General features: G+C 38.3%; 1 protein-coding gene across 7 annotated transcripts in view; it reads left to right on the top strand.

Moving 5' to 3' along the window:
* SCAPER (S-phase cyclin A associated protein in the ER) overlaps positions 1-21,264 on the top strand; it is a 532,470-nt gene that overhangs the window by 436,397 nt on the left and 74,809 nt on the right. For all 7 annotated transcript variants that reach the window (XM_047863178.1, XM_047863179.1, XM_047863174.1 and 4 more), the window contains one exon: positions 8,401-8,633. In XM_047863178.1, the coding sequence (XP_047719134.1) occupies positions 8,401-8,633 (233 nt within the window). The remainder of the gene's footprint in view (positions 1-8,400; positions 8,634-21,264) is intronic.

Raw genomic sequence — 21,264 nt, 5'->3', positions numbered from 1 at the left:
ATATGGTTCTTATCCTTTTATTAATGTGGTGTATCACAATGACTGATTGGGGAATATTGAACCACCCTTTCAACCTAGAAATAAATCCCATTTGATCATGGTGAATGATTCTCTTGATGCATTATTGGATTCAGTTTGCTAGTATTTTCTTGAGAATTTTTGCATCCATGTTCTTCAGGGATAGTAGCCTGGAGTTCTCTTTTTTAGTGGAGTCTTTGTCTGGTTTTGGTATCAGGGAAATGCTGCCTCATAGAGTGACTTTAGAAGTTTTTCCTTCCTTTTCTATTTTTGGAATAGTTTGAGAAGAATAGCTATTAATTCCTCTTTAAATGTTTGATAGAATTTGCCTGTGAAGCCATCTGGCCCTGGATTTTGTTTTTGGGGAATTTTTATACATTTCTTTCAGGTTGTCCCATTTGTTGGCATATGGTTTTTCATAATATTATCTTAGAATCGCTTGTATCTCTGTGGTGTTGGTTGTTATTTCTCCTCTCTCATTTGTGATTTTATTTGGGTCCTTTTTCTTTTCTTTTTGATAAGTCTAGAGGTTTATCAGTGTTTCTAATTTTTTTCAAGTAACTATCTCCTAGTTTTATTGATCTATTTATTGTGTTTTTTTAGTTTCTCTTTCACTTATTTCTGCTCTAATCTTTATTATTTCCTTCCTTTTGCTGGCTTTAGGCTTCATTTGTTCTTTTCTCTAGCTCCTTCAGGTGTAAGGTTAGGTTGTTTATTTGAAATTATTCTTGGTTCTTGATGTAGGCCTGTATTTCTAAACAATCTTCTATTGGTTCTCGGTGAACTTAAATCATATTCTTACCATTGTGAACAAACACACTGTACAACTTAAAAATACATAAACCCAACTTCACAATACTAAAATTATCTGGATAGAATTACCACTGATTACCAAGTTAATTTTCTCTCTCGGGATATCACGTTACAAAAGGATGGATTTGTACTACTAAGAAAAGCATCTTTCTGTATTGCAAAGAAGAATGTAGGAAGTTTTTGAAATTACTTTGATAGTGTGAGGTAGTGGGAGGAAAAATGTAAATTTGCCTTTTAAAAGTGACAGTGACTTTTAACTTAATTTTGCCAAAACACTTTGCCTCACGGTTTGGTCCCATAAATATTGGATTTCTCCTTGGAGTAGGTTTAGAGAAGACACACAGTACTTATTCCAACCTTGACAGTTTCTTTATCCTCAGGAAATTTTCCTCCTCTGGACCATGATTTTCTCAAATATAAAATGAAAAAATTTGATTCAGAAATTCTTTCTAGATCTAAAACTATATGAAATACCTGTAGATTTTAAGAAGCTAAAATATCTTTTGAGAGGAAGGGGAAACTTTATAGTAAGAATATGTACATGAAGTCAACCTGTAATTTGCTACTGTAAGGTAATGACCACAAGTGTATTCTGAAGAAATATACTAAGGGAAATGCCTTTCATCCATTGGAGAAAAATTGTGGTTTTAGATTTCTGCCTCAGGAGTGACAGATTCAGAAGAGCCAAAAGCTACATAGCTCTGTTTTTTCCCAGGCCAGGTCAGGTACATACCACCAGGTGATAGTTATAAGCACTGGTGCATGCTGGGAAGGTAACATTCCCCTGCCCTTCAGAGACCACCCACCCCAGGATGGAATGTGTTCCAGACTCAGGTAAGCCAGGTGTGCAATAGATCGGGGCAGTGAGCAGGGGGGAGGGGAGGATGTTGCTAGCACACCTTTCCTAAAGGGCAGGCTCCTCAACTTGCAATGTGCCCTTGGCCCGCAACTGTGCTGGAAGGAAGTTAAACTCTAGTGTTGGTCTGTAAACATGTATTAGAACTCTAGGTGTGCCTTTCATCTACTAAGTGTCCCAAAAGAGCAGGCTGCTAATGAGTTATTTTACCTCTGGCAAGTAACAGCGATACCCAACTAGACAAAAGACAACAGTATAGAGTAGTGCTCTGAATACATTATCCTTTACAGTGTAGATACTTTCCCCTGCAAGTTTCTTTTTATCAAATCTCATTTTTGAAGACTTAGAAAGAACCTTTCTGTCTCACTGAAAATAAGCCCCTCCTTACCTTAACTTAGGCAATTTTGAAATTCTTTCCTAGATGAAACATTGGTTTCCTATTAAATTGTTGCTGTTAAATGATTTAAAAGCAGGAAAATAAAAGTCTATATAGAAGGATAAGGAGAATTTCTGTGACCACTTGAATAAAATGTCCTGATGAAACACAAAAAAGACTTCAGTAAAGGTTACAAGCAAAAGAAAATTCTCTTCTCAGCAGTGAAAGGATCAATACTAAATGAGAAAATTCACGTACAAACACAAAATTCTATGTAAAAATATGATAAGGAGCTGAACTGAATGTCAGGCTAACTTAGACTGTTGGAAAATAGTAAATTATGGGGAGAAAGTAAAAAACTGTTCAGTACAGTGACATCCTTTTGACCTAGGTCTGAAGTCCCAGGATTCACTGCAGCAGGCCTAACAAGGGAAGCTAGGCTCCTGCAGGCCATGAGCGTTCTTCATATGACTGCCAGATTGTTAGGGAGGTTTTTCAGTTTGTGTTTACTTTATGAAGAAACTGCCAAATGGTAATTCTAAAATTAAGTAGAAAGCCCCAATGAAATAGAAAATCAAAAGTTACCAGCTATGGACAGAGAATATAGGCATATTGTAAAAATATATCTGATTTACTTTACACCGAGCTTATTTTCTTAGGGCTGATGAAGAAGTGACATTTGATGTTTAAACCACATTGACAGTTTCTGGATAATGAGATTAGTATATTTCACCCAGAATTATCCCAACAATCCTTAAGTATAATGTATTCTTGCCCTTTGGCCAAGAATAAAGCACTTATGGAATTCTTTTTTTTTTTTTTTAATGGAAGAGACATCAGAAAGACATTGTTTGGCCCATGATCAGTTTTTACTTCCCTCCACCAAAGAGAAAGTTTCTGCTGAATCTTCAGTAAAAGAGATACCCAATGTGAGGAGTCAGTGCACACGAGCTTTAAAGTCTATTAAATTCAGGTTCAAGTACTGGACCTTCCTTTAATTAGCTGTGAAACTTGGGCATGTCCTTGATATCTCTGAACTTGAATTCTCAATCTGTAAAAATTAAATGTTATGATACAGGAAAAATGCTTCACCATGTTTGACTTAGTAGAAAAACCTCATAGATGTTAGTCTCTGTCCTTCCTTCTCTTCCTCTCTCCCAGTGAGTATTGTTCACAATTTATCCTTTTTTTTTTTTTTTAGTATCTTTAGGTTGTCATTTTGAGCATAAGCAGTTATACTGATATATACTAAATGATAATTTCAGAAGAAATAAAGACGAGTAAGTCTAATAAAGACAACTGAGTCTCATGTTATAATACCTTTTTTGCACTCATATCTGTCCTTTCTTGTGCTTCCAGAATTAGTGTCACCTTTTGCTACTGCCTGCCTCTAAAATAGTCACCACTTTCCTCTTTTATATTGTTTTTTCTGTTCCTCTGTAAACCATGAAACCACAGCCTCTTACATTTGTTTATAAAATCAGAGTCTATAGGGTCTGAATGACCCATAAGGTGAGCAGAGCATCACTCTGATCCCTTGATCATGTATGTAGTAGATACTCAAATGTTAGATAAGCAGGTGATTAAATAAATGTCATTAATTTTGGTACCTCAGGTTTTTTTTAATTTTTTATTAATTCTCAAACTATATTCTTCAAAGATGAAATAAATGGATGAAGTACTTCTAATTAAGTGAAAGATTACTAAATACACATGCATAGTGTTTTATTTGAAATAATGATGAAAATCAGTACAAGGTTTTGAAAAGAAAGGATTATGAAATTTTGTGATGATGAAGAAACTGACATTACCCAGAAATGTATTTCTCCTATTCTTTCTGTAGTGTGTAAAAGAAAAAGAAAGTTGTGTTTTTAGTGGATTTATTGAGTTAATTTTAAAATGTGGCCAACTTGAAAACACAAGTTATATTTTCTCTGCCGGGGGGGCCCCACTAATAGTGGATAGATATAGGCCTGAATCCTCAAAAACAAAGAAAATAGAAAGAAAAGGAAAGCAAATATGTTTTAATCTGGGAAGCATATACTTAAAGGACAGTTGTCTAAAAGCTAAAACCTAAATTAATGGAAGAAAAATGCCAGAAGAAAATTTGTGCCACAGAACCCCATAAGGTTCAAGAATTAGAGTCACCAAGTATCTCAGAAAATTAGGATACAAGTGGGGCTGGAAAGAGGGTAATTGGTTGAAAGTCTAAACAAGAGACAGTTTAGATACCCTAGATTTCATGTGCTCTGTGTACCGCCAAGTGACACTCCCCTCAATGGTGGCAGAAACAAGTTTGAAACCTAAAGTTTCTCCAGGTACAGGGACACCATATACAGACACAAAAAATCCTACAAAAACAAAATGACTAAGTGAAAATCTATTCCCTAAATAGTGAGACACTCGGCCTCCTTCTTCTATGAATCTCTGCAAAAATGGATAGGCCATGTTATATACTCCAGGCTTAGAAGATATAGGATTTCATTCTTCTGAAACTAACTCTCCTGGGAGAACATACCTATACTACTAATAGTTGGGATTTCCCAGTGGAAAAGCTGGGTCTCTGTTTAGTCATCTAAATTGAAGCCCTTCACATAGAGTGTGTGTCCATCTTGTGATTGGATCAAGATTGTGATAAACTAATCTACGCATCAGTCTTGAGTATGAACAGAAAGCCCTACATTACCACTTATTTATGGAAAGCTTACAACCTAAAGAGAAAGAACTCACAGGAAACAGAGACCATGTAAGAAACAGAAGAAAATCTTAAAAAAGCATAACTTCACAGAGATGAGAAACATATCCATGAAGCAAAAAATACTATAAAAACAAAACATACAGGGAGCTAAAAATAGCTCCTGAAAATTAGAAATACAATAGATGAAATGAAAAACTCAGTAGAAGGACTGGAAAATAAAGTTAAGGAAATCACCTAAGAAGTAGGACAAAATGTAAAGAGGTGAAAAGCTGAAGAAAACAAAATATAAGAAAATTACAGGCTCAGTTCAGGACCAAAGTCCAGCAGAGAAAAGTGAGTGGGAAGAAATTAGCAAGGAAATAATGCAAGAAATTTCCCCATAAGTGAAACACATGTTTTTCAGATTGAAAAGAGTACTGAGTTTTTGTACACACACACACACACACACACACACACACACACACACGAAGGAAGAAGGAGAAGGAGAACCTATACCAAGACACAGGAAATCAGGGATAAGAAGTTCCTGAAAGTTTCTAGAGCGGACAAAACAGACCATGTACAAAAATATTAGAATTTGTTTGGACCTTTTAATGACAGCCCTTGGAGTAGGAAATAACGGAGCAGTCTTTCACAACTCTGAAGGAAAAGTAGTTGCAACCAAGAATCCTCCATTCAGCCAAACCATCATTCAAGTATAAGGATGAAATAAAGATCTATAAAGACTCACTGGTCTCAAAATTTTTCTTTCCATGCAGCCTTTCTTAGGAACTTGTTGGAATATATTCCTCAACAAAATGAGAGAATGGGAAGAAAAAAAGACATGGAATCCAAGAAACAAGAGAATCTAACCCAGGAAGGGGTGGAAGGAATTCTTAAGATGAAGATGAAGGGCAATCCCAAGAGGAGAGTTGTGTCACGGGCCTACAGAGCAGACAGTGCATATTAGTGCAGGGGTGTTGTAGGTTTCAGGGGGAATGTGGGGGGAGAAAAAGAACAATTTCTGCTGTGTCTGAACTTGAGAGGAAATTTCACTGTAACCAGAAAGATTGACAATGAATTAATGACAGATAAATAGGAAATTCAGCATATGAAAAAAGTTACCTGAGACCAAAAATTTGTGTAAGAAAGTAAATGTAATCATCATATGCTAAAGAACTTAACCATGAATGATATTTGTGTAGGCATAATGGAAGAAACAATATCATGCAGTCAATAGTACCACGGACCAAATGTCCTGCCTCTCTTCCTCTTTCCAAGTACACAGTTGGATGACATTTCTTGGTTCTCTTGTGGTTGGGTTGGATGGTATGATTATTCTAGCCAATAAGGTGTGAGCAAAAATGAGAAGATCACTTTCAGGTAATGCATTTAATGTTGATTCAAGACCTTACAGAGATTTTTTCTCTTCTCTGCCACTGTGACCTATAGTGCTCTATACTGCCTGATACACTAGCCAATATTAAAGTTAAAATTAATTAAATTTAAAAATATAATCCCTGTATCACACTAACCACATTTCTAGTGCTCAACAGCCACATGTGACTAGTGCAGATATAGAACAGTGTAGACTTAAAAACTTGCATCATCTTAGAAAGTTCTATTGGTTGTTGTTGCTATAAATGGTACTTGCTTTGTCACTCCAGAGTAAAGACAAGGACGCAGAACAGAGCCCCAGCCGGCCTGAGACGAACATGTCATTTGAATGAAAAATAAAACTTTATTGTTTGAAGCCACTGAAATCTTTGAGGAGTGTTTCACTGCAGCATAACCCAGCTCATCCTGACTTACACAGAAATCCTAGGTTCAAATTCCATTCTCATATACCACCTGCTATATTGGGATAGGCTAGGTTACACTAGTCACAATTGAAAGTTTGTGTGACTGTTTTATAACTACTATAGAGTTTCAAAGGGAGCTTTCATCAGTTAATTGGAGCATAGACTGCAGAAAGATTCTGCTGTAATCACTTGGGTTTAGGAATGGCTCCATGGTCAGATAGAACTTATGGTCAGCAGTCTTAAACAGGCTATTCTCAGAAAAGTGACTTTCATGGCATGTCTAAATTAACAACAACAGAAAGGAATGAAGGGGACATTAGCTTGTGTTTATAAAGATCCTCTTTTTTTTTAATCCAAGTGAGTATTTATTCCTCTTTTGATAGGACTGGTGCAGGTGAAGAGTGAGGATAAGCAAAGGCTGATTATACTAAGTGCATTTGAAGTGTAATAATTTGCCAGGTGTTTTTCTACTCATCATCTCATTTGAACTTTATAGTAGTCTTAGTAGGTAGGCAGATACAAAAACCAAGTCTCAGAAATGTAAAATTGTCACTTTGAGTCATGTAATCTCCTAGAAGAAAAAGTAGATCTTGAGTACAGTACCATCTGATTCCATCCAGACCTCTTCTTCCCACCCTTAGCTTATTGTCTCTGCCCCTTTCTTGGTAGTAAGGCTTTTAGGAGTCAACCCCTCCTCTCCCTGGGAAGAGTGACCCTTACAGACCAAGGGCACAGAGCTCCCAGCCTGGTAATTATATATCCAGCCATTGTACTTTTTTTTAATGTTTATTTACTTACTTATTTTGAGAGAGAGAAAGAGCAGGAAAGAGGCAGAGAAAGAGAATCACAAGCAGGCTCTACACTGTTAGTGCAGAGCCCAACATGGGGCTCAATCTCACGAACCATGAGATCATGATCTGAGCTTACACTTAACAAACTGAGCTACCCAGGCACCCCTAGCCATTGTACTTCTTAAGTCATCCTTCTCTGTGAGAACTGTTATTCATATACAGTAGTATTTACTCATGGTAATAGTAGGAATCATAGTAAGAGTAGAAATGTAGTAACAGATAACACTTCTGTGGGGCTTACCTATGTGCCAGACATTGTTCTAAGAATTTACACGTGTTGATTTACTGCTATGATTATGATTATCCTCATTTCACAATTGAGGAAATAGAGACACAGAAAGGTTAAGGAATTTGTCTAAGACCATGTAACTGTAGAGTCAGAAACTAAGCCCAGGTTCTGACTCCTAGTCCCAACTTTTAACCATGTTACTTCTTGTAAACTATATACAAGAATAGCTGAATATGATACTAAGTATTAGGCAAAAACTGTTTTACCATTCTGTAATAAGAAATACGAATTTGATTTTAATAGAGGAATTCAGATTAGATATTTTTAGAATTCACTTTAACAAGAAAACTATGTTGTCAGTTTACCAATTGGTTCATTTTCTGGGCTCATATAAATTGTTAATATAATGTATTCAATTGAATAAATACTATTTCTTGAGCACTTACTGTATGCCTTGGCATGAGCTAAGCATTTTATGTGGATTAACTCATTTAATCCTCACTAGAATCTTATGATATAGGCACTGTTGTTGTCCCTCTTTTATAAATGAGAATATATTGAAGCTTTGAAGTAGCAACATGCCCAAGGTCGCTCAACTAGCAAGGATAAAGCTGAGACTTGAACTCAGCAATCTAACTTCAGAACCAACACTCTAATATTTAGCTAGCCACTTCTACAATTTCAAAATTATTTATGATTCCAGAAATGTTCCACATTATCTCTGTCCACTTCTGGTGGTTTTCCTGAAATATAATTACTGTATTTTTTTTCCATCTAGGTTTATGTTCCAGATGAAAATAATGCTATTTTGGGAAGAAATACAAATAAGCAACTTTTTGAAGGTTTGACAACTGGACTTCTCAAAGTCAGTGCTGTGGTTTTTAGCTGCCTGATTGCCAATCGACCAGATGGAAACAGCCAGCCAGATACACCAAAAATATCGACACAGGAAATGAAAAACAAACCCTCACAAGGTGATACTTTTAACAGTCGAGTTCAGGACCTCATCAGGTAAAATTGCTAGACTTCTTCAAACTTTATTCTTTAAAAAAAAGTTACATTAAAATAATTTAAATCTCAGGGGCCATATGATGGCATGTTCTCATGATACCGTCCATAAATTCTTGGCAATAAATACACTACATTTTGTACCACAGAGAAGAAAAATCCTGTTAATGAAAAGCAATACAGTTAGAGCTCATCTGTCATTATTGATATTTAGATATTTGATATTAGAATATGTAGTGTCCAAGCTTTTATAACTTTCTTGCTGTCAACTATTCCCAAATCAAGAATTTCTGAGAATTCTCCTATTTCAGGTCATCTCTTGTTTTAAATTTGATTTGGACTTAAAACAGTAATAGCTACCATTTATGGAGCACTCATTATGTGTAAGGTATTATAATGTAGTAGAGGCTTTGCAGCCCTTGAAGTGTAGGATTTCTAATTAGACTTTGTAGGTGGTGAAAATGCTCAGGGAGGTTAAGTGCTTTGCCTAAGTTTATTTAATAGATAGATTTACAAGTAAGTAGGAGATTTGAGATTGGAACTCAGGTCTTGCTGGACTACCAAAACCTGTGTGCTTTGCACTACACAAATGTAGCGATTTCTGACACCTGTTCAAGGTCAACCCTGCTAAGGTCACCTTTTCTCCAGGGAAATTTACTCCTGTTTTGACATCTGAACTCTTTTTTCCTCATGCATCTTGAATCAAGTAGGACATTTAATTTCCCAATAGGGTTCCATTTGGTGTTAATCACTTACCTGCCCCACCTATCTGCAGCTTTTCTGTGATCAGCACTGATCTCCAGTTTGAAAAATCCATGAAATTTGTTGCTCTGAAGCTTATGGTAGGTTAATAGAAAAGAGAATGCCTTCTTCTTCATTTGTCTCAAAACAGTTCTTATATTTCTGCTGGTTTCTTGTAGTGCTTTCTTGGGAACAGTTGTTTCATTCAGTATCTTTCTTACACTTGATTATTTTGTTCACATATCCCTTCCATCTGCCTGCCCTCTCTCCCCAAGCATATTTATTGCTAGAAAGTACTAGGTCCTTTGGGTCTACAACGATTTATCTTATAGCACTTAACTTTTCTTTTAATTTTTTATATTAAATATAATTTATTGTCAAAGTGGTTTCTATACAACACCTAGTGCTCATCCCAACAGGTTCTTAAAACTTTTTTAAATGTTTATTTATTTTTGAGAGAGTGAGAGAGAGACAGAGCAGGATCGTGGATGGGGCAGAGAGAGAGGGAGACACAGAATCTGAAGCAGACTCCAGGCTCTGAGCTGTCAGCATAGAGCCCAACATGGGGCGCAAACTCATGAACCTTGAGATCATGACCTGAGCTGAAGTTGGATGCTTAACTGACTGAGATACCCAGGCACCCCTACAGCACCTGACTTTTAACCTCCCTGGACTTTCTCTCATTTGCTTTATCCCATTCAATTTCCCCATCTCCTTTGGTCACTGTAGAACCTAGCTCCTCGGTTGATAAATGCTATTCTGTCCCTACATTCTCCCTTGGGCTACTGTGTGATGCAGCAACCCTGCATTCTCGTCCAGGCAACATAGCCACAGCCTTGCCCCCAAGCGCTTCAGTGTAATTCTAATGGGCTTTCCGGGAGAAAGGACATACATTTTCACATATATTATTATATATTATTATAGTTACCAGATCCTCTATAAAGGAGGAAGGTATTAGGGAAGAAATAACAGTGGTAATCTCCCAAACCAAATAACTCAGGTAACTTAAAAAGACTGATTGACAATTACAGCCTTTCAGAACAAAACTCTGCCACTGTTTCTCTGACTTGAACCACTTCTGCTGAAGGTTGTTTTCTTATAAATAATGCATTGTTGGTTGATTGATGATGACTTTGTGTAGAACCACAAACTGTATTTTGGATCAGAAGCAAACAGAACATGTCTAATTATTTCCATGCTTGCTCTCTCACCTTCTCAGATATAAACTAACAAGAAATCTCACTCCACTCCCTGCCATTACTTGGGAGTTTTTTTGTCAGCTTATATCTGTAGAGTTGTAAAACTGGACAGAAAGTTCCAACAGTCTTTGGTGCTGTTCTCTAGCCTATACTCCAGAAGTAGAGCTGGAGCCGAGCACACTACCCTGACATATGTCCCTTTCTTCTCGTGTGATATAAAAGAGGCCAGAGGATATATAACAGAGATGGTAATAACAGTATTTATTCTCATTATTTTACATGGTTCAGTCAAGTGTCTAGATCTGAGAGATCCTCAAATATATATCAGTTCATACTATGGTCACCTGTAGCACTTTGTGCTAGATACCATACAAGGTCCTAGGAAACAAAAAACAAACAAATGGCACAAGAACAGCCACTCAGATCGATGGAACAGAATAGATAACCCAGAAATGGACCCACAAACATAATGGCCAACTAATCTTTGACAAAGCAGGAAAGAATATCCAATGGAATCAAGACAGTCTCTTCAGCAAGTGGTGCTGGGAAGACTGGACAGCAACATGCAGAAGAATGAACCTGGACCACTTTCTTACACCATACACAAAAATAAACTCAAAATGGATGAAAGACCTCAATGTAAGATAGGAAGCCATCAGAATCCTCGAGGAGAAAGCACGCAAAAACCTCTTTGATCTTGCCTGCAGAAATTTCTTACTCAACACGTCTCCAGAGGCAAGGGAAACAAAAGCAAAAATGAACTACGGGAACCTCATCAAAATAAAAGGCTTCTGCGCAGTAAAGGAAACAATCCGCAAAACTAAAAGGCAACCGACAGAATGGGAGAAGATACTTGCAAATGACATATCAGATAAAGGGTTAGTATCCAAAATCTATAAAGAGCTTATCAAACTCAACACCCAAAAAACAAATAATCCAGTGAAGAAATGGGCAAAAGACATGAATAGACACTTCTCCAAGGAAGACATCCAGATGGCCAACCGACACATGACAAAATGCTCAACATCACTCACCATCAGGGAAATACAAATCAAAACCACAATGAGATACCACCTCACACCTGTCAGAATGGCTAACATTAACAACTCAGCAACAACAGATGTTGGCAAGGATGTGGAGAAAGAGGATCTCTTTTGCATTGTTGGTGGGAATGCAAACTGGTGCAGCCACTCTGGAAAACAGTATGGAGGTTCCTCAAAAAACTAAAAATAGAACTACCTTATGACCCAGCAATTGCACTACTAGGTATATATCCAAGGGATACAGGTATGCTGTTTTGAAGGGACACATGCATCCCCATGTTTATAGCAGCACTATCAACAATAGCCAAAGTATGGAAAGAGCCAAAATTTCCATTGATGGATGAATGGATAAAGAAGATGTGGTATATATATACAATGGAGTATTATTTGGCAATCAAAAAGAATGAAATCTTGCCATTTGCAGCTACGTGGGTGGAACTAGAACTAGAAGGTAATATGCTAAGTGAAATTAGAGAAAGACAAAAATCATATGTCTTCACTCATATGAGAACTTTAAGATACAAAACAGATGAACATAAGGGAAGGGAAGCAAAAATAATATAAAAACAGGGAGGGGGACAAAAACATAAGAGACTCTTAAATATGGAGAACAAACAGAGGGTTAATGGAGGGGTTGTGGGAGGGGGGATGAGCTACTCATCTACTCCTTAAATCATTATTTATTGCACTATATGCTAACTAACTTGGATGTAAATTTTAAAAATAAATAAAAGTAAATAATAAATAAATAAATAAATAAATAAATAAATAAATAAATAAATGCTACTCTCTTAGCAACTTCCAAGTATGTAATACAGTATTGTTAACTATAGTCACCGTGCTGTACATTAATCCCCAGAACTTAGTCATATTATAAAGTTTGTACCCTTTAATAACATCTAATTTTCCCTAGCCCCTAGGCCTTAAGTAACCACCATTCTACTCTCTATTTCTAGAAGTCTGGCATTTTTAGATTCTACTTATATGTAAGTGAGATCATACAGTATATATCTTACTGTCTGACTTATTTTACTCAGCATAATGTCTTCAGGGTCCATCAGTGTTGTTGCAAATGGAAGGATTTCCTTCTTTTTTTGGATGAATAAACACACACACACACACACACACACACATACACACACACACACACACACACAAACACATCACCCATTTGCTTTATTCATTCATCCATTATAGTCACTTAGAGTTGTTTCCATGTGTTGGCTATTGTGAATAGTGCTGCAATGAACATGGGAGTACAGGTATCTCTTTGAGATAGTGACTCATTTCCCTCATATGTATACACAGAAGTAGATTTGATGGATTGTATGGTAGTTGTGTTTTTAATTTTTTGAGGAATGTCCCGATTTTCCACAGTGGCTATACAAATTTACATTCCCACCAAAAGTGTACGAGGGTTCACTTTTCTTGACATCCTTGCCATAATTATCTCCTGTCTTTTTGATAATTGCTGTTCTAACAGGTTTGAAGTGGATCTCATTGTGGTTTTGATTTGTACTTTCCCTGATAATTGGTGATGTTGAGTGTCTTTTCCTGTACCTGGTGGGCATCTGTATGTTCTTTGCAAAAATGTCTATTTGGGTCCTTTGCCCACTTTTTAATCAGATTATTTGTGTTTTTACTATTGAATGGTAAGAGTTCCTTATATATTTTGGATATGAACCCCTTATCTGGTATATCGTTTGCAAATATTTTCTCCCTTTCAATAGGCTGCCTTTTCACTTTGTTGTTTCCTGTGCTGTGCAGAAGCCTCTAAGGTTGATGTAGTCCCACTTGTTCATTTTTGCTTCTGTTTCTTATCATATGCAAAAAAATATTTGCCAAGTCCAATATGAAGGAGTTTTTCCCTGTATTTTCTTCTAAGAGTTTTATGGTTTGAGGTCTTACACTTAAGTTTAATCCAAATGAAGTTCATTTTTTGTGAACAGTGTAAGATAGGAATCCAATTTCATTCTTCTGCAAGTGGCTATTTGTACCAGCACCATTTATTGAAGACACTGTCCTTTCCCCGTTGACTGTTCTTGGCTCCTTGTCAAAAATTTGTGGCCTGTATATGCATGGGTTTGTTTCTGGGTTCTCAATTCTGTTCTGTTGATCTGTGTGTGTTTTTATGCCAAAACCATACTGTTTTGGTTATGATAGCTTTGTAATTAGTTTGAAATCGGGAAGTGTAATGCCTCTAGCTGTGTTCTTCTTTTACAAGGTTTCTTTGGCTCTTTAAAGTCTTACTAAAGCACAGTCCTTTTCATCATATCCAAGTAGATATTTATGTCTTAAAACAGGGAAATCAAACTGTGAAACCAGAAGGCAAATAGATGATTCCAAGTCACTAACTGATACCAGTCTTTTGGAATCAAAAGTTATCAAATGAAAGGCATCTATTCAAGAAGTTATAAAACTGTACTTTAGCACTTTCCTAGCCAACAAACCCTCGCCTCATATCAGAATATAGCATAGGCCCATCAGGCTGCACAAGTTCAAAACTGAACACATAATCTTTTCACCCAGAGGAGCTCCTTTTCCTGTGTGATTTGTCCTTCTCAGTGGCACTGATATCCCAGTTACTTAAGCCAGCAATCTGACCACTGTCAAACACTCCTCACAGAGACTCTTTTACCAAATCAATATCCAATTAAGTCTTTAGTATTTACTCAGTAGAGACAGACGTGCCCTGGCAAGAAGAGCAAGTCGCACCTTAATGTCTGGGGCTCAACCGAGGGTGTGGCTCCCTACGGTGCAAGCTGAACCACCTTGGAGTGTGGAGACACAAAGGAATCTAGATCCAGGTCACCTGTTCCCCACTTTTGGAGCTCGATGTCTGGCCTGCCTGTCTGGCTCTTGAGGAGAGACCTGGGAAGATGGCTGGGTAGGAGGATGCTAGGCTCACCTTGTCCTGCTGATTGATTAGATTCCATCCACATCTGCCTAAAACCCAGAAAACCACCAGAATACTAGCAGAACAGATTCTCCAGAGCCAAGGGTAGACAAGAGGCCCACGATAGAGGGGAGGAAGGGCAGAGAGGCAGTGCATGCTACACAGGCAGGTGGGAGCCGGGGCGGTGGAGGGGCAGCCCTCCAGGCAAAGAAGAACCCATGAAGTCTGGCTTGCAAAAGTGGAGGGGCAGACTCCGTGAGTTCTGACAGCCAGCAGGACTTAACATCTGGGATGTTAAAAGTCAACAGCTCTGCTCTCGGAGAGTGGGGAGGGCAAGAGGATGCCAGGAGGGAGAGTTGTTGAGCCCAGAAGACAGAGCTCAGCTCAACGGGGGGACAAAGGTGCTGGCAATCGCCATCTCCCTCTCCCATACCCCAGCCGAAATTCCAAAGGGAACCAGTTCCCATCACCAAACTTGCTTGCACCAGGCAAACACCCAGTGCTATGCTTCTGTGGGTCCATCCCTCCAACTGACCTGCCTCCCTCCTGGTGCTGCAGGGCCCCTCCCGCAGGGGACCACCACCAACAAAGCTAGCTAAGCCTGCCCCTTCCACCCCTATGCACCTTGCAGATCCACCCCATCTAATAAGCCCTTGGCCAGATCCCATTGAAGCAGCACAAGCCTGGCAACGTGTAAACAGCCCAGACAGGGGCCACACCACCCCACAGTGAGTCCTGCCCCTGGGAGGGGGGAAGATAAGGTACACACCAGTCTGACTGTGGCCCTAGCCGTGGGCTGGGGCAGACATGGGATCTGACTGCGGCCCCACCCACCAACACAAGTTACCCCGGGCAGCACAGGGGAAGTGCCCTGCAGTTTGGAGCTACCGCAGGGACTACCCAAAGTGATGAAACAGAAGAATTCTCCTCAAAAGAAACTCCAGGAAGTAGCGACTGCTAACCAATTGATCAAAACCGATTTAAGCAATACAACGGAACAAGAATTTAGAATAACAGTCATAAAATTAATCACTGCGCTTGCAAAAAGCATAGAGGACAGCAGAGAATCTATTGCTACAGAGATCAAGGGACTAAAAAATAGTCACGAGGAATTTAAAAATGCTATAAATGAGGTGCAAAATAAAATGGAGGTGGCCATAGCACAGATTGAAGGGGCAGAGGAGAGAATAGGTGAATTCGAAGATAAAGTTATGGGAAAAGAGGAAGCTGAGAAAAAGAGAGAAAAAAATCCAGGAGTCTGAAGGGAGAATTAGAGAACTAAGTGATGCAATCAAATGGAACAATATCCGTATCATAGGAATTCCAGAAGAAGACGAGAGAGAGAAAGGGGCTGAAGGTGTACTTGAACAAATCCTAGCTGAGAACTTCCCTGATCTGGGGAAGGAAGCAAGCATTGAAATCCAAAAGGTGCAGAGAACCCCCTGTAGAAATAACTTGAATCGATCTTCTGTACAACATATCATAGTGAAACTGGCAAAATACAAGGATAAAGAGAGAATTCTGAAAGCAGCTAGGGATAAACGGGCCCTAACATACAAAAGTAGACACATAGGGGAGTGCCAAACCTACCTGCTGAAACTTGGCAGGCCAGAAAGGAATGGCAGGAAACCTTCAATGTGATGAACAGAAAAAATATGCAGCCAAGAATCCTTTATCCAGCAAGTGTGTGATTCAGGACAGAAGGAGAGATAAAGGTTTTCCCAAACAAACAAAAACTGAAGGAATTCATTACCACTAAACCAGCCCTACAAGAGATACTAAGGGCGACTCTGTGAGTAAAATGTTGCAAGGACTACAAAGTAGCAGAGACATCACTACAAGCACGAAACCTACAGACATCACAATGACTCTGAACCCGTATCTTTGAAAAATAACACTGAATGTAAATGGACTAAATTCTCCAACGAAAAGACATAGGGTATCAGAATGGATAAAAAACAAGACCCATCTATTTCCTGTCTACAAGAGACTCATTTTAGACCTGAGGACACCTTCAGATTGAAAGTGAGGGGATGGAGAACTATCTATCATGCTACTGGAAGTCAAAAGAAAGCTGGAGTAGCCATACTTATATCAGACACACTAGACTTTAAATTAAAGTCTGTAACAAGAGATGAAGAAGGGCATTATATGATAATTACACAGTCTATCCATCAGGAAGAGCTAACAATTATAAATGTCAGTGTGCCGAATACAGGAGCCCCCAATTATATAAAAGAATCACAGACATGAGCAACCTTCTTGATAAGAATGTGGTAATTGCAGGGGACTTTAATTCTCCATATACAACAATGGAGAGATCATCTGGACACAGGATCAATAAAGAAACAAGGGCCCTGAATGATACATTGGATCAGATGGACTTGACAGATATATTTAGAACTCTGCATCCCAAAGCAACAGAAGATACTTTCTTCTCGAGTGCACATGGAACATTCTCCAAGATAGATCACATACTGGGTCACAAAACAGCCCTTCATAAGTATACAAGAATTGAGATCATACCATGCACACTTTCAGACCACAATGCTGTGAAACTTGAAATCAACCACAGGAAAAAGTTTGGAAAACCTCCAAAAGTATGGAGGTTAAAGAACACCCTACTAAAGAATGAATGGGTCAACCAGGCGATTAGAGAAGAAATTAAAAAATATATGGAAACAAATGAAAATGAAAATACAACAATCCAAATGCTTTGGGATGCAGCAAAGGCAGTCCTGAGAGGAAAATACATTGCAATCAGGCCTATCTCAAGAAACAAGAAAAATCCCAAATACAAAATCTAACAGCACACCTAAAGGAAATAGAAGCAGAACAGCAAAGATACCCCAAACCCAGCAGAAGAAGAGAAGTAATAAAGATCAGAGCAGAAGTAAACAATATAGAATCTAAAAAAACCTGTAGAGCAGATCAATGAAACCAAGAGTTGGTTTTTTGAAAAAATAAACAAAATTGATATACCTCTAGCCAGGCTTCTCAAAAAGAAAAGGGAGAGGCCCAAATAGATAAAATCATGAATGAAAATGGAATTATTACAACCAATCCCTCATAATACAAGCAATTATCAGGGAATACTATGAAAAATTACATGCCAACAAACTGGACAACCTAGAAGAAACAGACAAATTCCTAAGCACCCACACACTTCCAAAACTCAAACAGGAAGAAAGAGAAAACTTGAAAAGACCCATAACCAGTGAAAAAATTGAATCAGTCATCAAAAATCTCCCAACAAATAAGAGTCCAGGACCAGATGGCTTCCCTGGGTAATTCTACCAGACATTTAAAGCAGAGATAATACCCATCCTTCTCAAGCTGTTCCAAAAAAGAAAAAGGGAAGGAAAACTCCAGACTCATTCTATGAAGCCAGCATTACTTTGATTCCCAAACCAGACAGAGACCCAGCAAAAAAGAGAACTACAGGCCAATATTGCTGATGAACATGGATGCAAACATTCTCAACAAGATACTAGCAAATCAAATTCAACAGCATATAAAAAGAATTATTCACCATGATCAAGTGGGATTCATTCCTGGGCTGTAGGGCTGGTTCAGTATTCACAAACCAATCAATGTGAGACATCACATTAGTAAAAGAAAAGAAAAGAACCATATGATCCTGTCTATCGATGCAGAAAAAGCATTTGACAAAATACAGCATCCTTTCTTAATAAAACCCTCGAGAAAGTTGGGATAGAAGGAACACACTTAAACATCATAAAAGCCATATATGAAAAGCCCACAGCTAATGTCATCCTCAATGGGGAAAAACTGAGAGCATTTCCCCTGAGATCAGGAACATGACAGGGATGTCCACTCTCACCGCTGTTGTTTAATATAGCGTTGGAAGTTCTAGCATCAGCAATCAGACAACAAAAGGAAATCGAAGGCATCAAAATTGGCAAAGATGAAGTCAAGCTTTCACTTTTTGCAGATGACATGATACTATACATGGAAAACCCGATAGACTCCACCAAAAGTCTGCTAGAACTGATACATGAATTCAGCAAAGTTGCAGGATACAAATTAATGTACAGAAATCAATTGCATTTTTATACATTAATAATGAAGCAACAGAAAGACAAATAAAGAAACTAATCCCATTCACAATTGCACCAAGAATCATAAAGTACCTAGGAATAAGCCTAACCAGAGATGTAGAAGATCTGTATGTTGAAAACTGTAGAAAGCTTATGAAGGAAATTGAAGAAGACACAAAAAAATGGAAAAACATTCCGTGCTCATAGATTGGAAGAATAAATATTGTTAAAATGTCAATACTCCCCAAAGCTATATCCACATCCAATGCAATCCCAATCAAAGTTGTGCCAGCATTCTTCTCGAAGCTAGAACAAGCAATCCTAAAATTTGTATGGAACCACAAAAGACCCCGAATAGCCAAAGTAGTATTAAAGAAGAAGACCAAAGTGGGAGGCATCACAATCCCAGACTTTAGCCTCTACTACAAACCTATAATCATTAAGACAGCATGGTTTTGCCATGAAAACAGACATGTAGACCAATGGAATAGAATAGAGTCTCTCCAGTGACCCACAAAAGTATGGCCAACTAATCTTTGACAAAGCAGGAAAGAATATCCAATGGAAAAAAGACAGTCTCTTTAACAAATGGTGCTGGGAGAACTGGACAGCAACATGCAGAAGAATGAAACTAGACCACTTTCTTATACCATACACAAAAATAAAGTAAGAATGGATGAAGGACCTGAATGTGAGACAAGAAACCATCAGAACCCTAGAGGAGAAAACAGGCAACAACCTCTTTGAGCTCAGCCATAGCAACTCCTTACTCGACACATCTCTGAAGGCCAGGGAAACAAAAGCAAAAATGAACTATTGGGACCTCGTGAAGATAAAAATCTTCTGTACCGCAAAGGAAACCATCAACGAAACTAAAAGGCAACCAACGGAATGGGAAAATACATTTGCAAATGACCTATCAGACCAAGGGCTAGTATCCAAAATCTATAAAGAACTCACCAAACTCCACACCCAAAAAAGAAATAATCCAGTGAAGAAATGGGCAGAAGACATGAATAGACACTTTTCTAAAGAAGACATCCACATGGCCAACAGACACATGAAAAGATGCTCAACATCACTCCTCATCAGGGAAATACAAATCAAAACCACACTGAGGTACCACCTCATGCCGGTCAGAGTGGCTAAAATGAACAACTCAAGTGACTACAGATGCTGGCCAGGATGTGGAGAAACGGGGAACCCTCTTGCGCTGTTGGTGAGAATGCAAACTGGTGCAGCCAGTCTGGAAAACAGTGTGGAGCTTCCTCAAAAAATTAAAAATAGATCTACCCTATGACCCAGCAATAGCACCGCTAGGAATTTACCCAAGGGATACAGGAGTGCTGATGCATAGGGGCACTTTTACCCCAATGTTTATAGCAGCACTTTCACCAATAGCCAAATTATGGAAAGAGCCTAAATGTCCATCAACTGATGAATGGATAAAGAAGTTGTGGTTTATATATACAATGGAATACTACTTGGCAAGGAGAAAGAATGAAATATGGCCTCTTGTAGCAATGTGGATGGAACTGGAGAGTGTTATGCTAAGTGAAATAAGTCATACAGAGAAAGATAGATACCATATGTTTTCACTCTTATGTGGATCCTGAGAAACTTAACAGAAGACCATGGGGGAGGGGAAAAGTTACAGAGAGGGAAGGAGGCAAACCATAAGAGACTCTTAAAAACTGAGAATAAACTGAGGGCTGATGGGGAGTGAGAGTGAGTGGAGGGTGGGTGATGGGCATTGAGGAGGGCACCTGTTGGGATGAGCACTGGGTGTTGTATGGAAACCAATTTGTCAATAAATTTCATATTTTAAAAAAAAGTTGTGGTTTATATATACAATGGAATTCTACTTGGCAATGAGAAAGAATGAAATATGGCCTTTTGTAGCACTGTGGATGGAACTGGAGAGTGTTGTGCTAAGTGAAATAAGTCATAAAGAGAAAGATAGATACCATATGTTTTCACTCTTATGTGGATCCTGAGAAACTTAACAGAAGACCGTGGGTAGGGGAAGGGGGAAAAAAAGTTACAGAGAGGGAAGGAGGCAAACCATAAGAGACTCTTAAATACTGAGAATAAACTGAGGGTTGATGTGGGGTGGGAGGGTTGATGGGGGGTGGGAGGGGGGTGGGGGGTGGGAGGGAAACGGGTGATGGGTGTTGAGGAGGGCACCTGTTAGGATGAGCACTGGGTGTTGTATGGAAACCAATGTGACAGTAATTTGCATATTTAAAAACAATCTTTAGTACTTACTGATTCTGCCTTGTCACTATCTCTCAGATTTATGACCTTTGCTCTATTGTTATGTCTTTAAGTATTCAGGTTCTCTTGTGATAGCAGATAGCTTGGCTCTCTGTTTCTCTCTCTCTTCTCCTTTTCAAAATAATTTATTTTTCCTAATTATAAAAGTAATGTGTGCTCAATGAGAAAAACAATTTGTTAAATCAGAAAAGAAAAATGGGTATTTTTGTAAAAACACAAAAATTTTCTTTAATTCCTCCACCCAAAGATAATGACTGGGTTGGTTTTGGTGTACATACATGCGGTGGTTTTATAAAAAATATTGTAATACTTGTGCATATTGTCTTATGTATTTATTTTTCTAAACAGGAATTTGCAAATTACTTTTTGCTGGCTTTCCAATTGTTTGTTTATGTAGTAGTGATTTGTTTCATGTAA

The sequence above is a fragment of the Prionailurus viverrinus genome, chromosome B3 (assembly GCF_022837055.1).
Source record: "Prionailurus viverrinus isolate Anna chromosome B3, UM_Priviv_1.0, whole genome shotgun sequence".
Lineage (NCBI taxonomy): Eukaryota > Metazoa > Chordata > Mammalia > Carnivora > Felidae > Prionailurus > Prionailurus viverrinus.
The sequence above is the reverse complement of the archived record's forward strand: the minus strand, read 5'-3'. Positions and strand labels throughout refer to the sequence as shown.